The 23,694-nt window shown below is 40.0% G+C and overlaps 2 protein-coding genes across 2 annotated transcripts; both read left to right on the forward strand.

Moving 5' to 3' along the window:
- The first annotated feature begins 2,722 nt into the window (after nt 1–2,722).
- LOC112082114 (uncharacterized protein At4g04775-like) lies at nt 2,723–16,716 on the forward strand. Its single transcript, XM_024149215.1, has 2 exons — nt 2,723–2,788; nt 16,357–16,716. The coding sequence occupies exons 1-2, from the start codon at nt 2,723–2,725 to the stop codon at nt 16,714–16,716; spliced, it is 426 nt and encodes a 141-aa protein (XP_024004983.1).
- Nucleotides 16,717–20,344: 3,628 nt separating this feature from the next.
- Nucleotides 20,345–22,112, forward strand: LOC112082115. The gene is made up of 3 exons (XM_024149216.1): nt 20,345–20,893; nt 20,996–21,094; nt 21,279–22,112. The coding sequence occupies exons 1-3, from the start codon at nt 20,345–20,347 to the stop codon at nt 22,110–22,112; spliced, it is 1,482 nt and encodes a 493-aa protein (XP_024004984.1).
- Nucleotides 22,113–23,694: the final 1,582 nt, after the last annotated feature.

A 23,694-nucleotide genomic window follows, 5' to 3' on the forward strand; every position in this document is an offset into this window, starting at 1 on the left:
GATATTGGCTTGGTAGACCTTTGGGATCTGAAATCATTTTTTGGTAGATTTAATACTCAGATCCAAACTAATTGGTAGACTTTTGGTATCGGATGTTGTATTTTGGCCGATTTATTACTCATAGCCAGCCTCTTTGGTGGTCTTTTGGAATTTAGGCGTCGCTTGTGTTTTGGAATTTAAAGCGACTAGATGCTGCTGTAAAAGGAACCTGCTTTGTAGTCTACATGCTGGTCCTATTGCTTTACATGAATGGTAGATTTATAACATGATTGGTAGATTTATTGCAATCTTGGTAGATTTATAACATGATTGGTAGATTTATTGCAATCTTGGTAGATTTATAACATGATTGGTAGATTTATTATTGTCAAATAGTAGAGTTTAGATAAAACATGTTCCAGATTTACAAGTGCATAAACAAGGTTTTCAAGCGGATTATTGCAGTCTATAATAATACAAATACAAGGTTTTCGATTTGTCAACTAAGCTCGACATGTTAGGCGATTATGTCCGCCTTGGCCACAGTTACCACATTTGGGGATCTTCCGAGGACGTTTACTCGCCATGGCGGCCTCGAACGCACCCTTAATCCGAATTTTCTTTGGTCTGCCGGGTGGGTTGCGAACATCAGGCGGGCGACAAATTTTGGTAGCTACTTCATCTGGCACAGGGAGTGCTACGTCTCTTGGCATCACACTAACAGCATACGCTTGTTGCAAGTAACTAGTGTGATAGTAATGATGGCAAAGAGAGATCGGCGACAACTTCCTCCTATCGGCGGCGGCTATGGCATGTACGCAAGGAATTTTATCCAAATCAAACCGTCGACAAGTACATGTTTTCTCTGTCAAATTGACAACATGTGCAGATGTTGTGCCTAAAACCTCTGTACGATGCTGATCAATCTCTTGTACAGGTAAGAGTTTAGCATCTTCAACTCTAGCATGTCGGCAAGAAATTATTTAGACGTTATATAAGTCTACCAAATAGAAGATATAACTCTAGCAAATAAATGAAAGTCTACCTTAAAGGAAAAAGAAAGCCAACCAAATAATTTGAAACTCTACTTAATAGCAGAGATAAGTCTACCAAATAATAGAAAGTCTACCTAATAGCAGATACAAGTCTACCAAATAATAGAAAGTCTACAAGGTAAAGTAGTGTCTACCTCCAGCAACTTCTCAACGCCCGTTGTTAGAGTGGTAGCCATGTTATTGGCATTGACACGTCTTTTAGCAAACCACCTGGCCAGGAGACTTCTTATATCATCCACTAGTCGTACGATAGGCTTACCTCTTGCAGCAGATAGCACCTTGTTTAGTGACTCCGCTATGTTGCTAGTGGTGAAATTGTACCTATCACCTTGGAAGTGTACACGACTCCACATACAAATATCTGCCTTCACCAAGTATGCATGCAGTGCAGGATTTGCCTCTTGAATCTGAGCAAAAAGGGCATTGAACTCGAGAAGTCTATAAGCAGTGGCAGCCTTCTTAACACGCTTGAATGTTTCAGCGCCTCTGAATTTCAACATAATGTTCTTATGGAGATGATATGTACAAATACGTCGACTAGCAAGAGGATAAACCTTCCCTATAGCATTTCCTATGGATTTATGCCTATCAGAAATAATGGCAAGTCCTGGACTGATCTACGATGAAGACCCACCTCGTTTTCTTTAAAACCCAGTTACCACAAACCAAAACAACTTGATCCATGAATATAAAAGTGGATACGAGGCACAAGATCGAAGTAGAAGGAGATGTGGTTGCAAAAAGAGAGGAAAAAATCAACATGCAAGAGTTATCCCAAGTTTAACAGCTCGACGGCGAAACCTAGAGGTTGAAGATGGACTCTGGTTTTGTTCCGTACTTTAGACAATACATACAGGGCAAAAATGTAAAATCGCACTGCCCGATAACTAAGTTTACCACATTGAAATTGAATCTAACATTTTACAAACTAATCTACCATATAGGTGACTAAGTCTACCATTAATAAAACATATGTACTTGTAATGTTTATAGATCTACCAACTAAAGTACAGTATATTTAAGCAGGTGAAAACCCAGCAGAAAACATAAACTTAAGAGTGAGTTGAGATATAAATCTGCTGGTCTTGCGACATAGGCGAGTTTAAACGGTAATAGCGTCGTCTGCGCTTCGGCAATTCCACCGACGGCGAAGGAGTACTCACAGATTATTTGGTATGAACATTCATAACCGCGGTTAACATTTAGTGTTCATAGCATTACACGACTTTTGTTATAGATTATGGGAGTTTCTATCATTGATGGGGTTAATGTTCAATGAAAAAGTCGTCCTGCTTTAGTAAAAGTGATAAAATGCATCTATTTCGTCGTTGAAAGGTTGTTTCTCGGCTATCGGCGGCTGTAGGCCTAAACCCAGAAACCCTAGTTTTTGTGTGAATGGTAGACTTTTTTTGATATGTAGTAGAGTTTTGGTATTTTCATTTGTAGTAGACTTTTCTGGTTTAGCTGGTAGACTTTCGATGATTATGGTAGACTTTTAATATTTATAGTAGACTTTTGTTTATTTTGATTTGTGTTGTTTAGTACTTTTCTTATCGACGCAGACAATGCCGAGCTATAGCGACAGTTCTTCTGAAGAGCCGGAAATGGACATGTGACAGTGGTCGGGTTTTGGAGATTTTGGGATTCCAGAGAAGTGTTTTTGTGGTCGGGATATGATCCTTAAATCAATGACTGGTAATACGCCAGCAACACCTGGCCGTAGGTACTACACTTGTCCATTCTCGTTCAAGGAGGTAAGTAGCTTGAATATTTGTCTTAAGTTTTCTTAAAATATCCATTTGTTATTCTTTAGTTAACTGTTGTGTGATAACACCGTATTTTGACCACTTTTATGGATCGTTTTGAAATACTTTTTCTATGTTTTTAATTGCTTTTAAGTACTTTTATCACGTTTTTCTAGTATTTGTAGTTCCAAGACTCTTTTCGGTAACTTAGGGAAAAGCTTAACAAAATGGATAGAAAACCAGATTTCAGCTCAGAGTCAAACCGTCAGAAGTTCACCCCTGATTGAAGGTCTTCTCATTGTCTGATCCAGCTCAAATTTTGAGACCTTAAAGATGGAAGTATCAGCTTTCCAGTGCACTTTACAGCTTGGCAATCCAACGGTTCAATCAAAAGATACGCGAAGAGCAAGATATCCCGTAAACCAGCCGGCAAGCACTTCCACCCGCGGCCAACAAGCAATTTCCCGCGGTCAGGAGCATCCCGACCGCGGCAAACCACTCATCCACCGCGGTCACACTTGTCCCGACCGCGGCCATCAACCTCCGAGCCCAAAAATCCCATTTCTCAAGCCCACATTTGGAGAAACCCTAAGTGACGTCCAGAGAGGTCTTGAGCACTATAAATACATGTCTTAGGAGCCCTAGAAATCGTGCAACCTTAGAGAACCGAATTATTTACTTCATACTTTTATTGTTTTTGCTTTAGCTTTTAGGAGAGAGAGATTTGTTCTCTTGAACCCTTGTTCTTTCTTTTTCAATTTCGGTTTCTATTCTACTTATTATTACTATGCTTTTGATTTCGTTCATTATGTCTGAGTAGTTTTATTGTTGGGATTAAGGGATTTTCGATGGGGATTTATATGTTCGATGAGGATTCCATGAGCTTTTGAGCCGAATCTGAGAAATTTTTCTTCTGAATTCGTTTTTACTGCATGAGAGTAGCGTCATGAACTACAGTTTTATCCAGATACTTGGTGACAGGAAAGTGTTCATCAGGTATCAGATCTAGTTTGGGAGAGCAAAACAAACATAGGAGTGGAAACCTACCTATGGGCGATTTGTGAATTATGATGAGTCTTAAACATAATGCATCTCTTCTCTTCCAAGGCCAGAGTGGAAACCTACTGGTCAGGGTTGAGAGAGATAGTTGTCTATGATCACGACAGTGGCGTATTCATACGTCCGTGACTCCAGTTCGAAAAGTTTAAGCTAAGATCTTACAAAATTTCCTCTCTAGCAATGTTTTGAATCGTTCGTACCCCTGAGAAAACTTCCCTGAACCCCAACGCTTTTTCTCCATTGATTTACACCGATTTTCTTTAAAGCTTTAGTTCAATATTGTCTTTCCTTTTTAGTTCATTTTCATTTAAGCATTAGAATATCCGCTTTTATCATTTTTAGTCATTTTCATTAAGTTTAGTTATTACGTCATTTAATTCTCGTATTCTTTTTTAAGATTTCGTTTTTACATTTTAAACACACTACCAAACCCCCACTAAACCGTTTTTGTTCTAGACTTCCTTACTTTAACTTATTTCAAAGGCTTTTTGCAGAAAAAGATCCTCCTTCCCTGTGGATTCGATCCCTAAGTACTACAATCGATCAGCTGTGCACTTGCGGCTATTGATTTCAATTAGGGTAAAACTTGACAACCCTCGACACCACACATCAAGTCCAACACAACCACATCAAGTTTTTGGCGCCGTTGCCGCGGAAGGCACGCGTTTTCTTTTCTATAAAACCCCGAGAAAGGTTAGTAAATCGACTCTAGAACCCCCTTTTCTGCAACTTTCCATTTTTCGGTTATTTTGTTTCCATTTCAGAAGATATGGATCCTATAAATCGAAATATACAAAATAAGGAAGGTTTCTATAACACTCCTCAAGCCACCAGACGCAGAGAGAAGCAGTATCTGCGAGATCTCTACGAAAAAACTCAAAGCGAAGACAACAGAACGTTCCAGAAGGAGCCCTACGCACCTCAAATGGAAAACCCTAGATACTCTATGTATCGCCTACCTCACCAAGTTCTTCAGCAAGATGAGAACGTCCAGCTCAGTAACAGACTGAGTCGGCTCGAAGGCGTGATCAGACAGTTCATAGAAGCTCAAGCAACCACTACAACTGCTCTAAACGAAAGGATTGATGGGATATCGAAACTTTTCAATGAAAAAATCGATAACCTAGCCTCACAAGTCAATTCAATAGAAGAACGTGCAACCAAGGATGCAGCTATGATCGCTAACAGGTTCAACAGCATGGAGGAAAAGCAAGCAAAGCACAACTATGAGCTTCGCAACACCAAAAACAAAGTCATGGACCTGGATTTTTCAAACTTGATGACGTGGACAAAGCCTTGAACGAAGCTAAGAACGAGTCTTATGACTTTACAGTCGAAGTTTCAGAGAAGGTTTACAAAGTCATCGACAAAACCGAAGAGCTTGACTCAACCATGGACAAAGTAGCCTATGCTCTTGATGAAGTTGAAGAAAAGGTTGAGGAGATCATGCAAGGACTTGGAGATCAGATTCCAGCAACCAAAACTAAAGACTCAAGTCCAGAGAGGAAGTACATCAAGCTAGAAGACCCAGAAGACCATCCAGGAAGCAAAGGAGGAAGCAACAGCAGCAGAGCAACTTGAAGGCAAATCCCCGCGGTCGCGTTGGCTCCGACCGCGGCAAACAAGTGCTCCCCCGCGGTCATGTTAGGCCTGCCCGCGGCCCTTGGTCGCTTCCCCGCGGTTGCGTCACCTGCAGCAAGGCCAACCGTAAAAACGTTCCAAAACAGTCCCGTTCAGCTCATACAAGCATCTGTACGTCTGGTACACCTCCTGGGATGACTAAACCACTCCATCAACAACTGGTTTGCTCCATAAGCACCCAAAGATCTGAAGAAGAGGACAAGTCATGGCCTTGCAACATGGCTTTGTCTTGTGAAGATGAGTATGAAGAGCAATACTCTGAAGATGAAGAGTATGGGTTGTTTGTAGAAGATCCAAACACAGGATATTCCTCAGAAGACGACTCAGGAGAAATTCAATGGATCACCAACAACATCAGTAGAGAGAAGCTAATAGAGTTCAACAACATAGTCAGGTCATTCCCTGCTCATTTTAAGCTTTGATGAAATCTGGAAACTTGGTCGTTTGCAAGTCTTTTTCAAATACTGCAAGGAGTCTAAAGAGGATATCCATAGATACTTTATGAGAGCTCGATACATGACAACACCAGAAGCAGCTGTCTATGCAATTCACCTCAAAAATCCGGAAGAGTGCAGCCACTACACCAACAAAATCAGCAAAGAAAAGCTCGACGAATTCAATGATGTGGTTCGAAATTTGCCTGAAGGAATCACGTTTGCCAGAGCTTGCAAGGACTTTATGATAGGCCACTACTTCTGTGAGAGAAAAGAATCAATCCCTGAGATAGAAGACTTGTTCAATCATGCAAGAAAAGGTAAACCTGTTCGAACACTTCATAAAATAGAAGGTATAGGTCAGTTTCTTATCTCTTGTTCTATTAGAGGAGAAATGTTTAAAAACGTGCTATGTGATTCTGGAGCTTGTCTTAACATGATGTCCAAGACAATTGCTTTGAGACTTGGTATTAAACACCTGCGCAGGACTAGAGCAAAGATTAGCCTAGCTGATGATTCTAATGCAACACCTCAAGGAATAGCTCATGAAATTCCTTTGAGAATAGGAGATTGCATAGTGCCTGTCGACTTCTACATTGTCGAGACAAGAGATGCAACATATCCAGTGATTCTGGGATGGTCTTTCTAGCAACTTCCGGAGCTATAATGGACTGGCCAAACCGGAGGATTTCATTTGCTAATATCGACAAAGATGTCTTCACAGAAGCTGTCCCATACAACAGCAAAGCAGGAAAACGTTCTGCAAGAGAAGAGTTTGAAGAAGAACTTTGGAGTGACGAAGAACCTGCTAAGCAAAGCAAGGAGATGTCGAAAAAGACTTGTCTCAGGACAAGGTCTTCTTCAAGGTCTTCTTCATTGGAATAAGTCACGTCCAACACCAAAAGTCGAGCTAAACGACTTAAAACAGAAGCGCTTAATGGGAGGCAACCCATTTAGGTATTGCTTTCTTTAGAATTTTTCTTTCTTTTTCTTTTGATCTTTTTATTTTTCTTAGTTTCAGGTGTTTCTTATAAAACAAAAAAGTCAAAAAAAAATCAAAAAAACCCGAAAAGACCAAAAAGAAGGATGGTACCTGACTGCTCGGCCCAGCAGGAACCAAGGAGAAGCAGGAAGAGGCCGCGATATAAGCCCCCGCGGTCGCAGACGTTCTGACCGCGGGAAACCAATCATCGACCACGGTCGCGTAGTCCTGACCGCGGCCAAGCACTTGGTTGCCGCGGTCGTATGACCCCTGACCGCGGCACTTGGTCGTTGAGATCCAAACCCGACCCAAACCACCCCTTTCACCTCATTTCACCTCACCAATCCCCCTCCACCTCATTCATCCCCCTCCAACACCTTCATCACCACCTAATCACCTTCCCAAACCCCTTCGAATGAATCCGGTTCCTCTCCACCAGCATCCCGGATCCAGGTAAGTTCTCTTTGTCCTTACCAGTTCGATTATCTATGCATTTTTCTCATCCAATCTCGACTTGTTTCACACTGAGGACAGTGTGATTTAAGTTTGGGGGAGGATTTCATCCCTTTCTAACCACCTTTCTTTCATGAGTCTTGCATTATCTACATTTTTTTTCATTTTCCTTAAAGTTTTTCAGAATCGGTTTTCAAAACAAAATACGGTTTAAAGGGAATGGTGAACATGAATCAATGATAGTTGACTGTGTGATTTTAGACTGTTCCTAGTGACATGCTCATTCATGATTTAGGACTAGACTAGGCGGTAGCTAAGCACATTTGAAACGAACTACCCCAGAGGAATTTGAATAATTTCGATTTAGATGAAAGGATACACTAGCTCTGTTTTATTTGGACTTATTTTGGACTTAATTTTCTCATTAAAGCATTAGACCAGGGAAACGAATCATACATTTAGGACTCCTTTATCCTTTTACCACTCTCTGTTGATCCTGAATGGCTAGTTCATCTTTAGCTAGTTCCCCACCTTAACCAATCCTCTTTCAAACCACATGCACTCTTGTTTTCTATTGTCTTATATATGCAGATAAGTGCAAAAACGTTGGAGAGAAAGAGGAACGACGCAGTTTTCAGTCACCAAGGGACAGAGACCTGCGATTTTGCCGGAAAGTTCCCGGAAGGATTCAACACAAGAGGAAACTCAGTTTGCCTTAGGAAAATCTCAAATTTTGGTACAATCTCGTCCTCTAGTCTCTCCCTCTTTAAAAGGCATTTCCGTTCCACCAAAAAAAAAAAAATCCGAAAATAAGAAAAGAAAGAAAATAAAAGCCTTAGAGAGTCTAGCGAGGTCGAATTTTAAGTCCCAAGGCAACTGGAGTTCGATTTTATGGAGTTTTGGAGATTGTTTTCTGATTCCCGGAAAGAATCTAAGTCTGGGGGAAGAGCTGTTTACAACAAAGGAGGTAGGATTATGCAACAACATTTGGCAAGAAGAAGTGACTGAAAACTGTGGTCATCAACACGTCCTTATCTCTCTTGCTGTTTTGCATATTATCTTGCATCCTCCAGATCTTCAGATAACCCGAAACACTTTAACTCCACCGCTTAAATAGCCCTTTAATGCCAAACGCCGTCTACCTTGGATGATGTCTTTAATGAGAACTCACTATTGAACTTAATGAATGTAGAGAGCTAGTTGACTGAAATCAAGATTTAAATTGTTGCATGACGGAAAAAGTGGACTAATATCTCTTGTTCATTGGTGAGAATTTTCTAGACTAAGTTGTGGATTGATGCACTATCTTTGGTCCTAGTTTAAGAGTTCATGTCTATGATATTTGTGCATTCCCTATTTTTGTTTTCACTTAACCAGTTAAGGCTTTTGCTTTGTTTGAGGACAAACAAAGGTTTAAGTCTGGGGGAGTTGATAACACCGTATTTTGACCACTTTTATGGATCGTTTTGAAATACTTTTTCTATGTTTTTAATTGCTTTTAAGTACTTTTATCACGTTTTTCTAGTATTTGTAGTTCCAAGACTCTTTTCAGGTAACTTAGGGAAAAGCTTAACAAAATGGATAGAAAACCAGATTTCAGCTCAGAGTCAAACCGTCAGAAGTTCACCCCTGATTGAAGGTCTTCTCACCGTCTGATCCAGCTCAAATTTTGAGACCTTAAAGATGGAAGTATCAGCTTTCCAGTGCACTTTACAGCTTGGCAATCCAACGGTTCAATCAAAAGATACGCGAAGAGCAAGATATCCCGTAAACCAGCCGGCAAGCACTTCCACCCGCGGCCAACAAGCAATTTCCCGCGGTCAGGAGCATCCCGACCGCGGCAAACCACTCATCCACCGCGGTCACACTTGTCCCGACCGCGGCCATCAACCTCCGAGCCCAAAAATCCCATTTCTCAAGCCCATATTTGGAGAAACCCTAAGTGACGTCCAGAGAGGTCTTGAGCACTATAAATACATGTCTTAGGAGCCCTAGAAATCGTGCAACCTTAGAGAACCAAATTATTTACTTCATACTTTTATTGTTTTTGCTTTAGCTTTTAGGGAGAGAGAGATTTGTTCTCTTGAACCCTTGTTCTTTCTTTTTCAATTTCGGTTTCTATTCTACTTCTTAATACCATGCTTTTGATTTCGTTTATTATGTCTGAGTAGTTTTATTGTTGGGATTAAGGGATTTTCGATGGGGATTTATATGTTCGATGAGGATTCCATGAGCTTTTGAGCCGAATCTTAGAACTTTTTCTTCTGAATTCGTTTTTACTGCATGAAGGTAGCGTCATGAACTACAGTCTGATCCAGATGCTTGGTGACACGAAAGTGTTCATCAGGTATCAGATCTAGTTTGGGAGAGCAAAACAAACATAGGAGTGGAAACCTACCTATGGGCGATTTGTGAATTAGGACGAGTCTTAAACATAATGCATCTCTTCTCTTCCAGGGCCAGAGTGGAAACCTACTGGTCAGGGTTGAGAGAGATAGTTGTCTATGATCACGACAGTGGCGTATTCATACGTCCGTGACTCCAGTTCGAAAAGTTTAAGCTAAGATCTTACAAAATTTCCTCTCTAGCAATGTTTTGAATCGTTCGTACCCCTGAGAAAACTTCCCTGAACCCCAACGCTTTCTTCTCCATTGATTTATACCGATTTTCTTTAAAGATTTAGTTCAATATTGTCTTTCCTTTTTAGTTCATTTTCATTTAAGCATTAGAATATCCGTTTTTATCATTTTTAGTCATTTTCATTAAGTTTAGTTATTATGTCATTTAATTCTTGTATTCTCTTTTAAGATTTCGTTTTTACATTTTAAACACACTACCAAACCCCCACTAAACCGTTTTTGTTCTAGACTTCCTTACTTTAACTTATTTCAAAGGCTTTTTGCAGAAAAAGATCATCCTTCCCTGTGGATTCGATCCCTAAGTACTACAATCGATCAGCTGTGCACTTGCGGCTATTGATTTCAATTAGGGTAAAACTTGACAACCCTCGACACCACACATCAAGTCCAACACAACCACATCAAGTTTTTGGCGCCGTTGCCGCGGAAGGCACGCGTTTTCTTTTCTGTAAAACCCCGAGAAAGGTTAGTAAATCGACTCTAGAACCCCCTTTTCTGCAACTTTCCATTTTTCGGTTATTTTATTTCCATTTCAGAAGATATGGATCCTATAAATCGAAATATACAAAATGAGGAAGGTTTCTATAACACTCCTCAAGCCACCAGACGCAGAGAGAAGCAGTATCTGCGAGATCTCTACGAAAAAACTCAAAGCGAAGACAACAGAACGTTCCAGAAGGAGCCCTACGCACCTCAAATGGCAAACCCTAGATACTCTATGTATCGCCTACCTCACCAAGTTCTTCAGCAAGATGAGAACGTCCAGCTCAGTAACAGACTGAGTCGGCTCGAAGGAGTGATCAGACAGTTCATAGAAGCTCAAGCAACCACTACAACTGCTCTAAACGAAAGGATTGATGGGATATTGAAACTTTTCAATGAAAAAATCGATAACCTAGCCTCACAAGTCAATTCAATAGAAGAACGTGCAACCAAGGATGCAGCTATGATCGCTAACAGGTTCAACAGCATGGAGGAAAAGCAAGCAAAGCACAACTATGAGCTTCGCAACACCAAAAACAAAGTCATGGACCTGGATTTCAAACTTGATGACGTGGACAAAGCCTTGAACGAAGCTAAGAACGAGTCTTATGACTTTACAGTCGAAGTTTCAGAGAAGGTTTACAAAGTCATCGACAAAACCGAAGAGCTTGACTCAACCATGGACAAAGTAGCCTATGCTCTTGATGAAGTTGAAGAAAAGGTTGAGGAGATCATACAAGGACTTGGAGATCAGATTCCAGCAACCAAAACTAAAGACTCAAGTCCAGAGAGGAAGTACATCAAGCTAGAAGACCCAGAAGACCATCCAGGAAGCAAAGGAGGAAGCAACAGCAGCAGAGCAACTTGAAGGCAAATCCCCGCGGTCGCGTTGGCTCCGACCGCGGCAAACAAGTGCTCCCCCGCGGTCATGTTAGGCCTGCCCGCGGCCCTTGGTCGCTTCCCCGCGGTTGCGTCACCTGCAGCAAGGCCAACCGTAAAAACGTTCCAAAACAGTTCCGTTCAGCTCATACAAGCATCTGTACGTCTGGTACACCTCCTGGGATGACTAAACCACTCCATCAACAACTGGTTTGCTCCATAAGCACCCAAAGATCTGAAGAAGAGGACAAGTCATGGCCTTGCAACATGGCTTTGTCTTGTGAAGATGAGTATGAAGAGCAATACTCTGAAGATGAAGAGTATGGGTTGTTTGTAGAAGATCCAAACACAGGATATTCCTCAGAAGACGACTCAGGAGAAATTCAATGGATCACCAACAACATCAGTAGAGAGAAGCTAATAGAGTTCAACAACATAGTCAGGTCATTCCCTGCTCATTTTAAGCTTTGATGAAATCTGGAAACTTGGTCGTTTGCAAGTCTTTTTCAAATACTGCAAGGAGTCTAAAGAGGATATCCATAGATACTTTATGAGAGCTCGATACATGACAACACCAGAAGCAGCTGTCTATGCGATTCACCTCAAAAATCCGGAAGAGTGCAGCCACTACACCAACAAAATCAGCAAAGAAAAGCTCGACGAATTCAATGATGTGGTTCGAAATTTGCCTGAAGGAATCACGTTTGCCAGAGCTTGCAAGGACTTTATGATAGGCCACTACTTCTGTGAGAGAAAAGAATCAATCCCTGAGATAGAAGACTTGTTCAATCATGCAAGAAAAGGTAAACCTGTTCGAACACTTCATAAAATAGAAGGTATAGGTCAGTTTCTTATCTCTTGTTCTATTAGAGGAGAAATGTTTAAAAACGTGCTATGTGATTCTGGAGCTTGTCTTAACATGATGTCCAAGGCAATTGCTTTGAGACTTGGTATTAAACACCTGCGCAGGACTAGAGCAAAGATTAGCCTAGCTGATGATTCTAATGCAACACCTCAAGGAATAGCTCATGAAATTCCTTTGAGAATAGGAGATTGCATAGTGCCTGTCGACTTCTACATTGTCGAGACAAGAGATGCAACATATCCAGTGATTCTGGGATGGTCTTTCTAGCAACTTCCGGAGCTATAATGGACTGGCCAAACCGGAGGATTTCATTTGCTAATATCGACAAAGATGTCTTCACAGAAGCTGTCCCATACAACAGCAAAGCAGGAAAACGTTCTGCAAGAGAAGAGTTTGAAGAAGAACTTTGGAGTGACGAAGAACCTGCTAAGCAAAGCAAGGAGATCTCGAAAAAGACTTGTCTCAGGACAAGGTCTTCTTCAAGGTCTTCTTCATTGGAATAATTCACGTCCAACACCAAAAGTCGAGCTAAACGACTTAAAACAGAAGCGCTTAATGGGAGGCAACCCATTTAGGTATTGCTTTCTTTAGAATTTTTCTTTCTTTTTCTTTTGATCTTTTTCTTTTTCTTAGTTTCAGGTGTTTCTTATAAAACAAAAAAGTCAAAAAAAAATCAAAAAAACCCGAAAAGACCAAAAAGAAGGATGGTACCTGACTGCTCGGCCCAGCAGGAACCAAGGAGAAGCAGGAAGAGGCCGCGATATAAGCCCCCGCGGTCGCAGACGTTCTGACCGTGGGAAACCTATCATCGACCACGGTCGCGTAGTCCTGACCGCGGCCAAGCACTTGGTTGCCGCGGTCGTATGACCCCTGACCGCGGCACTTGGTCGTTGAGATCCAAACCCGACCCAAACCACCCCTTTCACCTCATTTCACCTCACCAATCCCCCTCCACCTCATTCATCCCCCTCCAACACCTTCATCACCACCTAATCACCTTCCCAAACCCCTTCGAATGAATCCGGTTCCTCTCCACCAGCATCCCGGATCCAGGTAAGTTCTCTTTGTCCTTACCAGTTCGATTATCTATGCATTTTTCTCATCCAATCTCGACTTGTTTCACACTGAGGACAGTGTGATTTAAGTTTGGGGGAGGATTTCATCCCTTTCTAACCACCTTTCTTTCATGAGTCTTGCATTATCTACATTTTTTTTTCATTTTCCTTAAAGTTTTTCAGAATCGGTTTTCAAAACAAAATACGGTTTAAAGGGAATGGTGAACATGAATCAATGATAGTTGACTGTGTGCTTTTAGACTGTTCCTAGTGACATGCTCATTCATGATTTAGGACTAGACTAGGCGGTAGCTAAGCACATTTGAAACGAACTACCCCAGAGGAATTTGAATAATTTCGATTTAGATGAAAGGATACACTAGCTCTGTTTTATTTGGACTTATTTTGGACTTAATTTTCTCATTAAAGCATTAGACCAGGGAAACGAATCATACATTTAGGACTTTTTTATCCTTTTACCACTCTCTGTTGATCCTGAATGGCTAGTTCATCTTTAGCTAGTTCCCCACCTTAACCAATCCTCTTTCAAACCACATGCACTCTTGTTTTCTATTGTCTTATATATGCAGATAAGTGCAAAAACGTTGGAGAGAAAGAGGAACGACGCAGTTTTCAGTCACCAAGGACAGAGACCTGCGATTTTCCGGAAAGTTCCCGGAAGGATTCAACACAAGAGGAAACTCAGTTTGCCTTAGGAAAATCTCAAATTTTGGTACAATCTCGTCCTCTAGTCTCTCCCTCTTTAAAAGGCATTTCCGTTCCACCAAAAAAAAAAAAATCCGAAAATAAGAAAAGAAAGAAAATAAAAGCCTTAGAGAGTCTAGCGAGGTCGAATTTTAAGTCCCAAGGCAACTGGAGTTCGAATTTATGGAGTTTTGGAGATTGTTTTCTGATTCCCGGAAAGAATCTAAGTCTGGGGGAAGAGCTGTTTACAACAAAGGAGGTAGGATTATGCAACAACATTTGGCAAGAAGAAGTGACTGAAAACTGTGGTCATCAACACGTCCTTATCTCTCTTGCTGTTTTGCATATTATCTTGCATCCTCCAGATCTTCAGGTAACCCGAAACACTTTAACTCCACCGCTTAAATAGCCCTTTAATGCCAAACGCCGTCTACCTTGGATGATGTCTTTAATGAGAACTCACTATTGAACTTAATGAATGTAGAGAGCTAGTTGACTGAAATCAAGATTTAAATTGTTTAAGTTTTGCATGACGGAAAAAGTGGACTAGTATCTCTTGTTCATTGGTGAGAATTTTCTAGACTAAGTTGTGGATTGATGCACTATCTTTGGTCCTAGTTTAAGAGTTCATGTCTATGATATTTGTGCATTCCCTATTTTTGTTTTCACTTAACCAGTTAAGGCTTTTGCTTTGTTTGAGGACAAACAAAGGTTTAAGTCTGGGGAGTTGATAACACCGTATTTTGACCACTTTTATGGATCGTTTTGAAATACTTTTTCTATGTTTTTAATTGCTTTTAAGTACTTTTATCACGTTTTTCTAGTATTTGTAGTTCCAAGACTCTTTTCAGGTAACTTAGGGAAAAGCTTAACAAAATGGATAGAAAACCAGATTTCAGCTCAGAGTCAAACCGTCAGAAGTTCACCCCTGATTGAAGGTCTTCTCACCGTCTGATCCAGCTCAAATTTTGAGACCTTAAAGATGGAAGTATCAGCTTTCCAGTGCACTTTACAGCTTGGCAATCCAACGGTTCAATCAAAAGATACGCGAAGAGCAAGATATCCCGTAAACCAGCCGGCAAGCACTTCCACCCGCGGCCAACAAGCAATTTCCCGCGGTCAGGAGCATCCCGACCGCGGCAAACCACTCATCCACCGCGGTCACACTTGTCCCGACCGCGGCCATCAACCTCCGAGCCCAAAAATCCCATTTCTCAAGCCCATATTTGGAGAAACCCTAAGTGACGTCCAGAGAGGTCTTGAGCACTATAAATACATGTCTTAGGAGCCCTAGAAATCGTGCAACCTTAGAGAACCAAATTATTTACTTCATACTTTTATTGTTTTTGCTTTAGCTTTTAGGGAGAGAGAGATTTGTTCTGTTGAACCCTTGTTCTTTCTTTTTCAATTTCGGTTTCTATTATACTTCTTAATACCATGCTTTTGATTTCGTTTATTATGTCTGAGTAGTTTTATTGTTAGGATTAAGGGATTTTCGATGGGGATTTATATGCTCGATGAGGATTCCATGAGCTTTTGAGCCGAATCTTAGAACTTTTTCTTCTGAATTCGTTTTTACTGCATGAAGGTAGCGTCATGAACTACAGTCTGATCCAGATGCTTGGTGACACGAAAGTGTTCATCAGGTATCAGATCTAGTTTGGGAGAGCAAAACAAACATAGGAGTGGAAACCTACCTATGGGCGATTTGTGAATTAGGACGAGTCTTAAACATAATGCATCTCTTCTCTTCCAGGGCCAGAGTGGAAACCTACTGGTCAGGGTTGAGAGAGATAGTTGTCTATGATCACGACAGTGGCGTATTCATACGTCCGTGACTCCAGTTCGAAAAGTTTAAGCTAAGATCTTACAAAATTTCCTCTCTAGCAATGTTTTGAATCGTTCGTACCCCTGAGAAAACTTCCCTGAACCCCAACGCTTTCTTCTCCATTGATTTACACCGATTTTCTTTAAAGCTTTAGTTCAATATTGTCTTTCCTTTTTAGTTCATTTTCATTTAAGCATTAGAATATCCGTTTTTATCATTTTTAGTCATTTTCATTAAGTTTAGTTATTATGTCATTTAATTCTTGTATTCTCTTTTAAGATTTCGTTTTTACATTTTAAACACACTACTAAACCCCCACTAAACCGTTTTTGTTCTAGACTTCCTTACTTTAACTTATTTCAAAGGCTTTTTGCAGAAAAAGATCCTCCTTCCCTGTGGATTCGATCCCTAAGTACTACAATCGATCAGTTGTGCACTTGCGGCTATTGATTTCAATTAGGGTAAAACTTGACAACCCTCGACACCACACATCAAGTCCAACACAACCACACCATTGTGATACTTAATGTATGAGATTGGCCTGATGTATGTAGGGGAGTCGAGAACATATCTGGAAATGGTGGGATGAGGCTGTTACAGAGGAATTGGAACGGTTGAAGATTGACCTTGGGAACCATAAGGAGAAATTGCAAGTGCTTGGCAGGGATCAAGCTTTTGATCCTCGTTTCATGCGTTTGGAGAATCTTTTCCAGTCATTGGAGAGGTCTATGGAATGCAATGAATTGGTCGGAGACATTCGGGAAATGAAAGATGAGATACTCCGGCTTCAAGGAGACTTTGTTTGGATGACGGAGCAAAACACCAGAGGTGACCACTACTTGATGCTGGCGTTGCTGTTCGTGTTTGCAGCCATTGCGTATATGTTAAGTACAAGTCAGTTTCCTTATGTTTAGTACTAAGGAATCTTGGAGTACAACGTAATGTTCCCTTAAGTCGAATGGTAGACTTCTATTATATTGTTGGTAGATTTGTTATAATTAATAGCTTTCGAGTAGTAGACTTCTTTGTAAAAGACTTGTCATGTTCCCTTATTTCAATTACAATCGAACGAATGGTAGACACATAAATCTACTTAGCACAACATAAATAGTAATAACTTTCATATAAGTCTACTTCACAATAAAAATAAATCTACTTAAGTAAACATAAGTGTTTCATTAAAAATGAAAGTACAACTATTGATGCAATCAACGAGGCCATTCCATAGCAAATGACGGTACTATCCACCAGAAATTGGCACACTCCAATTTCCAGAAGCAGGATTCGCAGAGTTTATCCCCATACGTATCGAGCAGGTATTCATCTCCCATCCAACACATGTCTGGTACTTTGAGACAACCGCAAATCCTTGTACTTATAGATTTTTTATAAGCCTGGAAAACCATTTCCACCAGTTCCTCGGGCTTCTGAAAATTGAACGGAGGCATGAAGATCTTTTCCATAGTCAATCTCATTTTCGTTGCATCTTCCCGGGAGAGAGCTTTAACGGAGTTGAATACCTCTGATGTGCCAACGATGGTTAGATGTAACATAGTGTGGCAGTACTTACCCATGAGAAATCCATTGTTTGATGCCATTTTAATGAAATCCAACCCTGCTTGGAGGCTATTTTCGAAAAAAATCAGCGATAAACCTCTTCGCAATTGTGCGGATGGATTTCCTGCCTCCAAGCACCGTGTGAAGAATGCACCCACCCTTCCATGTTGATCCCACTTCCACGGCGCGATAAAGTTGATTAAATCAACTTTCCTAAGAAAACCCGCTTCATTTGAGATGTTGTTAAGTGTTTTCGACGAAACTTTTGCAAGACAAAGATCCGCATACGAGTTTGAAGGTATTTTTAACAATATCTCGCACAAAAGATCAGAAGGGAGCGACTCGAGATTTGCCATAGGAAAATCCGGATGGGAAATGAATCGTCGCGGTTGTGGTATTTATAGAGAGCGACTCGAGTTCTTTAAATCGATGCAACGGTTCTTTGGTAACGGTTTCGCATAACCGTTATCATAAGTCTACCAGAGGGACGAAAATAGAAAGACGTACAACACTGCAACCATAAGTCTACCAAACGGTAGGTTTTTTCGTAGATAGAACAATTCTTTTAGGACAAAAAAGTAATTTCACTCCATAAAGTCAAATGTCAGCCAAACATTAACTACTAAGTCTACCTCAAGTATGAAAAATAACTCTACCATATAAACAAGTCTACCATAAACATGTCATATGTCTACCAGATCAAGGTTATCTTTGTAAATACCAAACTTAATTAATCTACCACATTATTATTTTAAGAAGTCTACCATACGTTCGATAACTCTACCAGATTACATAAACTCTACCAAACAGACAAACAAATCTACCAACATTTTGTAAGTCTACTTCATGTAATTATTAATCTACCACAAACCAGAATGAAATTTATTTTAAATTTAAGTCTACCACAAAACAAACATATCTACCACAAAACAAATAAATCTACCAACAGTTTTTAAGTCTACCTCATGTAACTTATAATCTACCACTCACCGGAATGAATTTTCACTGAAGTAAATCTACCACAAGCAAAACATATCTACCACAAAAGCGAAAACTCTACAAACTATATATAACTCTACCATAAAACAGATATATCTACCACACGTATTGACAACTTTTTTCACATAAATCTACCGCCAAAGGACATAAGTCTACCAACTCAGAAAATAAATCTACTTCATTGTCAATAAATCTACCAAAAAAGTCAACTATGCGAGAAAGTCAACTATGCGAGAAAGTCAACATATTTTTTAACAAGTCTACCAAAACTTTTGACAAGTCTGCCATTCATAACAACAAATCTACCGAAACATAATAAATCTACCTCTCATCATCAAAACTCTACCAAGATTACTCTACCAAGATAAGTCTACCAACATTTGTAAAATCTACCAACTCTCGAATAAATCTACCATCGTCCTAATAACTCTACCGACAAAATTTTTGCGTTGACCAAAATTTGATAAGTCTACCGTCAAAGCCTGGTAGACTTATCAAATTTTCAGCGCTATTTTCTGCCTACGTGGCATTAAAAAAGTAATGGCATTTTTGTAATTAGAATTTTTTCAACAAAAGGCGAAAAGGGTGTTTTGGGTATGCTAGGTTAGTTTTGTAAAAAAAATAAAAGTGCGTCGAACGAGTAATATAGATACTTTCTAAAATTAGTGTAGTAATCCTCTCTTTTTATTATTATAAATCCTATTGAGACAATGTTTAGTATTGAAATCCTAAGGGACAATAGGTTAGTTTTTTTGTCCTATATTTCCAATTTTTCCTATAAGATTTAGGATGTTGATCCACAAGAAAAACACGTTTTTCTGCTAAAACTTTAGACAGAAAATTAATAAATGGGTTACAAGTCCAAACAAGGTTTTTTGGGATTTTTGGTGTTACAAAAATCGTAAAGCAAAATGGGAAAAGGAGAAAAAATAAAGTAAAAATCGATGTAAGCTAGTGATAAAAAAATGTTGAGCCTACAAGTATATCTTCGGGCAATGTTGGATTCATAACATGATTAAAAACTGTTTGAAATTCGATTCTAGTACAAGGGAAGCATATAAGCGGCTATGTGAACTGCAGGAAATCACAATGTCCACGGCCACTAACCAATCTGTAGAGGAAGAGAGACTGGCATATGAAAGATGGATTCAGCTGGCTGATATAGAAGAAAGATTTTTGAAGCAAAGGGCAAAACTCTTTTGGTTGCAGGCTGGAGATCAGAACACCAAAACTTTCTTTAAAGCAGTAAAGACTAGAGAGACTTGCAATAGAATTAATGAGATTATTTGTGCTGATGGTCGTACAGTGTCTAGATACTAAAGAGGAAGCGGCTAGATACTTTAAGGAATTCCTAAATATTGAACCGCAGGACTATGCCCCATGCCCCATAGACGAGCTCAAAAACTTGATAGGTTTTGAATGCGAGGAGGCTGCTAAAGCATTATTAACCCATGAAGTTCATGATGCAGAGATCAAGAGAGCCCTCTTCTCTATGCCAAAAGACAAATACCCTGTTCCAGATGGATATACAGTTGAATTTTTTAGAGAATCATGGGATGTTGTTGGATCTGATCTCTTAGTTGCAGTCCAATCTTTTTTCAAGCTGGGGTTTCTACCAAAAGGAGTAAACTCAACAATTCTAGCCTTAATCCCAAAAAAGAAACAAGCTCAAACTATGAAGGACTACAGACCAATCTCATGCTGCAATGTGATCTACAAACTCATCTCCAAAATTCTTGCAAACCGGTTAAAGATTATTCTCCCTAAGTTTATTGCTCAAAATCAGTCAGCTTTTGTCAAAGATAGATTATTGATGGAGAATCTACTTCTAGCAACAGAGTTGGTCAAGGACTATCACAAAGAGGATCTAAAGATGTGCTATGAAAATAGACATATCTAAAGCCTTTGACTCAGTGCAATGGGATTTTTTGCTAAATACCTTAAGAGCTATGGATTTCCTGAGGAGTACATACATTGGATCTGATTATGTATATCCTCGGCATCCTTCACAATGGTGAACTCGCTGGTTACTTTGGAAGTGCAAGGGAGCTGAGACAAGGATGCTCTCTATCTCCTTACTTATTTGTGATATGCATGAATGTTCTCTCCAAGAAAATAGACAAAGCTGCATCAGAAAGGAAAATCAGTTATTACCCGGGATGCAAGGATATGGAGCTCACACATTTATGTTTTGCAGATGATCTGCTGGTGTTTGTTAAAGGGGATAAACAGTCCATAGTAGGTACTTTGGAGGTGTTTAATTCCTTTGCTACCCAATCAGGCCTTCACATAAGTATTGAGAAGTCAACGGTATATATGGCAGGAATTGAGGACGATTTGAGAGCAGAAATCCTGAGGGAGTTTCCTTTTGAGATAGGTAACTTGCCAGTGAGGTATCTTGGCTTGCCTTTACTCACTCGCAAGATGAGCAAAATAGACTACACACCTCTGGTTGAAAAAATCAGATCGCAGATACAGTCTTGGTCTGCGAAGCATCTCTCTTTTGGGGGTCGTCTTCAGCTCCTCCGATCAGTGGTATTTAGTCTTACAAACTTTTGGATGGCGGCTTTTAGGCTCCCAAAAGCCTGCATTCAAGAGCTAGACAATATTTGTGCTGCTTTTCTCTGGTCTGGGCAGGAATTGAATGGAAAAAAAGCAAAGGTATCCTGGTCCATTGTCTGTTCCCCGAAGCAAGAAGGTGGTCTGGGAATAAAACCTCTTGAGATGGTAAACAAGGTATGTGTACTAAAACTAGTATGGAGGATCCTCTCAGCAAAAGACTCACCTTGGGTAAATTGGGTTCACCGGCATCTCATTAGGAAAAACTCTTTCTGGTCAGTGAGTAAGAATACAACTCTTGGTTCTTGGATTTGGAAGAAAATTCTAAAATACCGAGACTTAGCAAAGGATTTCTATAAAGAATGGTCGGAGGGTGTCGTTTTGGCATGACAACTGGTCACAACTAGGCTGTTTGTTCGATAAGCTTGGTCAGCGAGGCATTATTGATCTCGGAATTCAAGGCAATTCCACTCTTGGGACAGTCTTGGATAGAGATCGACGCAGAAACCATAGAAACCAGCTCTTGTCGCAGATAGAGGAAGAAATCAGAAGAGTTCGAAGGGAGAGAGTAGTAGACATGGATGACATACCTCTTTGGAAAGGGAAAAGTAACACTTATAAAACAAAGTTTAATGCCAAAGAAACAGGGGATCAGATACGACAATCAAATTCAACCTGGGATCCTTACCCAGGTATTTGGTTCTCGGGAGCGACTCCCAAATATTCGTTTATGGCATGGCTTGCGGTCAATAACAGGCTTACGACTGGAAGTCTTATGCAAAGGTGGAAGGGGGATATTGATACCAGTTGCTCATTCTGTGATGAAACTGTTGAAAGTAGAGAACATCTCTTTTTTGCTTGTCCTTACACAAAAGAAATTTGGGAAGCACTGGTGGGAAACCTCATGGGAGCAAATTTCACATCGAACTGGTTGGAGTTGATCACCTGCATCACACAACCTCCGTATAATGCTGTTGTCTCCTTCATCCTGAGGTACATCTTTCAAGCCACGGTTCATACCATTTGGTGCGAAAGAAACAGACGCAGGCATGGAGAAAACAGAACACCGAAGGAACTCATTCTGAAGAGACTGGACATCACAATGAGGAACAGACTAAGCACGCTGAAAAGAAATGGTGTAAGGCGCTTTGAAGATGGCCTCTGCATCTGGTTTGCTACAAGGAGGAACTCCTAAAATTTTTTTTTTTTTTTGAATTGTTTCTCTAGTTTAAAAGTTTCTTGACAATTGACTAGAAACTAAAGTGTTTGTAAAAAGTCTTTTTTTTCTTTGAATAAAATTTAACATTCTATTCAACAAAAAAAAAAAAAAAAAAGAAATTCGATTCTAGCAAACTCTTGGAACGAAATTATATCTAGCCTATTTTTGTAGCATGATACACCTAATCTCTAACAACTTAACAAGTCCTCTTTTGATGCTTGCTACACAGTAGATCTCGCAATAAGATCAAGTTTCATCAACGCTTACAATGTTCTATATGTATGCTTTTGTATCTTATAACACTATTGCTCTTCTAAAGCTAGTTTAGTTAATAAATACAGCACTTTTGTGGTTTTATCAATCCTGAAAATCAGTAGCTAGTTTGTGACGCTAACTTCATACAATAAAAATAAACTTAGGAGACAGATCTAGAATTTGACCAAGTAACTCATGTAATCCCTATCAAATATGTTGATTGTTTTTAATGATCCTTTAATCTAAGTACTAAACTACTCAGACATAATTGAACAGAGCAAAAACATGGTAGATGAATGCATAAATGCAATCAGAAAGGAGCAAAGAGGGTTCAAGAGAAATCTATATCTCCTTTTGTTCAATAAAAAGTAAAATTATTTGGTGGATCAAAAGTAGAATAATGACGCTCACTTTGAACACACTCAAAATAACAGTTCCTATAAGCACATATTTATAGGTCTTCTGGTCTCTTGTCGTTATACTTAGAGTTTCCTCGAAGATGAGATCGAACAGGAATCAAGCAGGCTTGCAAAATGGGCTTCTTGGGATGAAAACAGGTTGGCCATGGGCGGAGCTTCTTCAGGACTGGTCGGGAAGCTTGTTGGCCGTGGGTCGGAGGCTCTTCAGACTGCTTGACATGACTTCTTGATAAACATGTATCTTTTGATTGAATTGTTGGATTATCCTAAGGTCAAGTGTAATGGAAAAGCTGGCTGGTCTTTCTTTAATGCCCCACATTTGGGATGCAACAAACGGTGAGAAGGTCATGCTATGTGGTTCAACTTCTGATGGTTTGACGGTTAGCCGAAAATCTTTTTTTTTTCTCCAATTTGCAACACTTTTTCCTAAGTGATAACACCGTATTTTGACCATTTTTATGGATCGTTTCGAAATATTTTTATATGTTTTTGTTGCTTTCAAGTATTTTTATTATGTTTTTCTAGTATTTGTACTTTCAAGACTCTTTTCAGGAAACTTAGGAAAAGCTTAACAAAATGACTAGAAAACCAGATTTTAGCTCAGAGTTAAACCGTCAGAAGTTCACCCTCAAATGAAGACCTTCTCACCGTCTGATCCAGTTCAAATTTGGAGACCTTAAAGATGCAACTATCAGCTTTCCAGGAAACTTTATAGAATGGCAATCCAACGGTTCAGTCAAAAGTTACGCGAGAGCAAGATGTCCCATAAACCAGCCGGCAAGCATTCCTACACGCGACCAACACCCATTTCACACCGGTCCCATCTGTCCCGACTGGGGAGAGTGGTCTGTCCGACCCCGAAACCCATTTTTAATGCATGGGAG

Source organism: Eutrema salsugineum, unplaced genomic scaffold (genome assembly GCF_000478725.1).
Source record: "Eutrema salsugineum unplaced genomic scaffold, Eutsalg1_0 scaffold_1, whole genome shotgun sequence".
Classification (NCBI taxonomy): domain Eukaryota; kingdom Viridiplantae; phylum Streptophyta; class Magnoliopsida; order Brassicales; family Brassicaceae; genus Eutrema; species Eutrema salsugineum.

Excerpts from the sequence above, each read along its gene's own strand:
- LOC112082114 (XM_024149215.1), top strand. The coding sequence starts at position 2,723 with ATGACTGGTAATACGCCAGCAACACCTGGCCGTAGGTACTACACTTGT. Across the intron at positions 2,789-16,356 it reads GTCCATTCTCGTTCAAGGAG|GGGAGTCGAGAACATATCTG; the intron begins GTAAGTAGCTTG and ends TGATGTATGTAG.
- LOC112082115 (XM_024149216.1), top strand. The coding sequence starts at position 20,345 with ATGTATATCCTCGGCATCCTTCACAATGGTGAACTCGCTGGTTACTTT. Across the intron at positions 20,894-20,995 it reads TTCAGCTCCTCCGATCAGTG|GAATTGAATGGAAAAAAAGC; the intron begins GTATTTAGTCTT and ends TGGTCTGGGCAG. Across the intron at positions 21,095-21,278 it reads CTCTTGAGATGGTAAACAAG|AATGGTCGGAGGGTGTCGTT; the intron begins GTATGTGTACTA and ends ATTTCTATAAAG.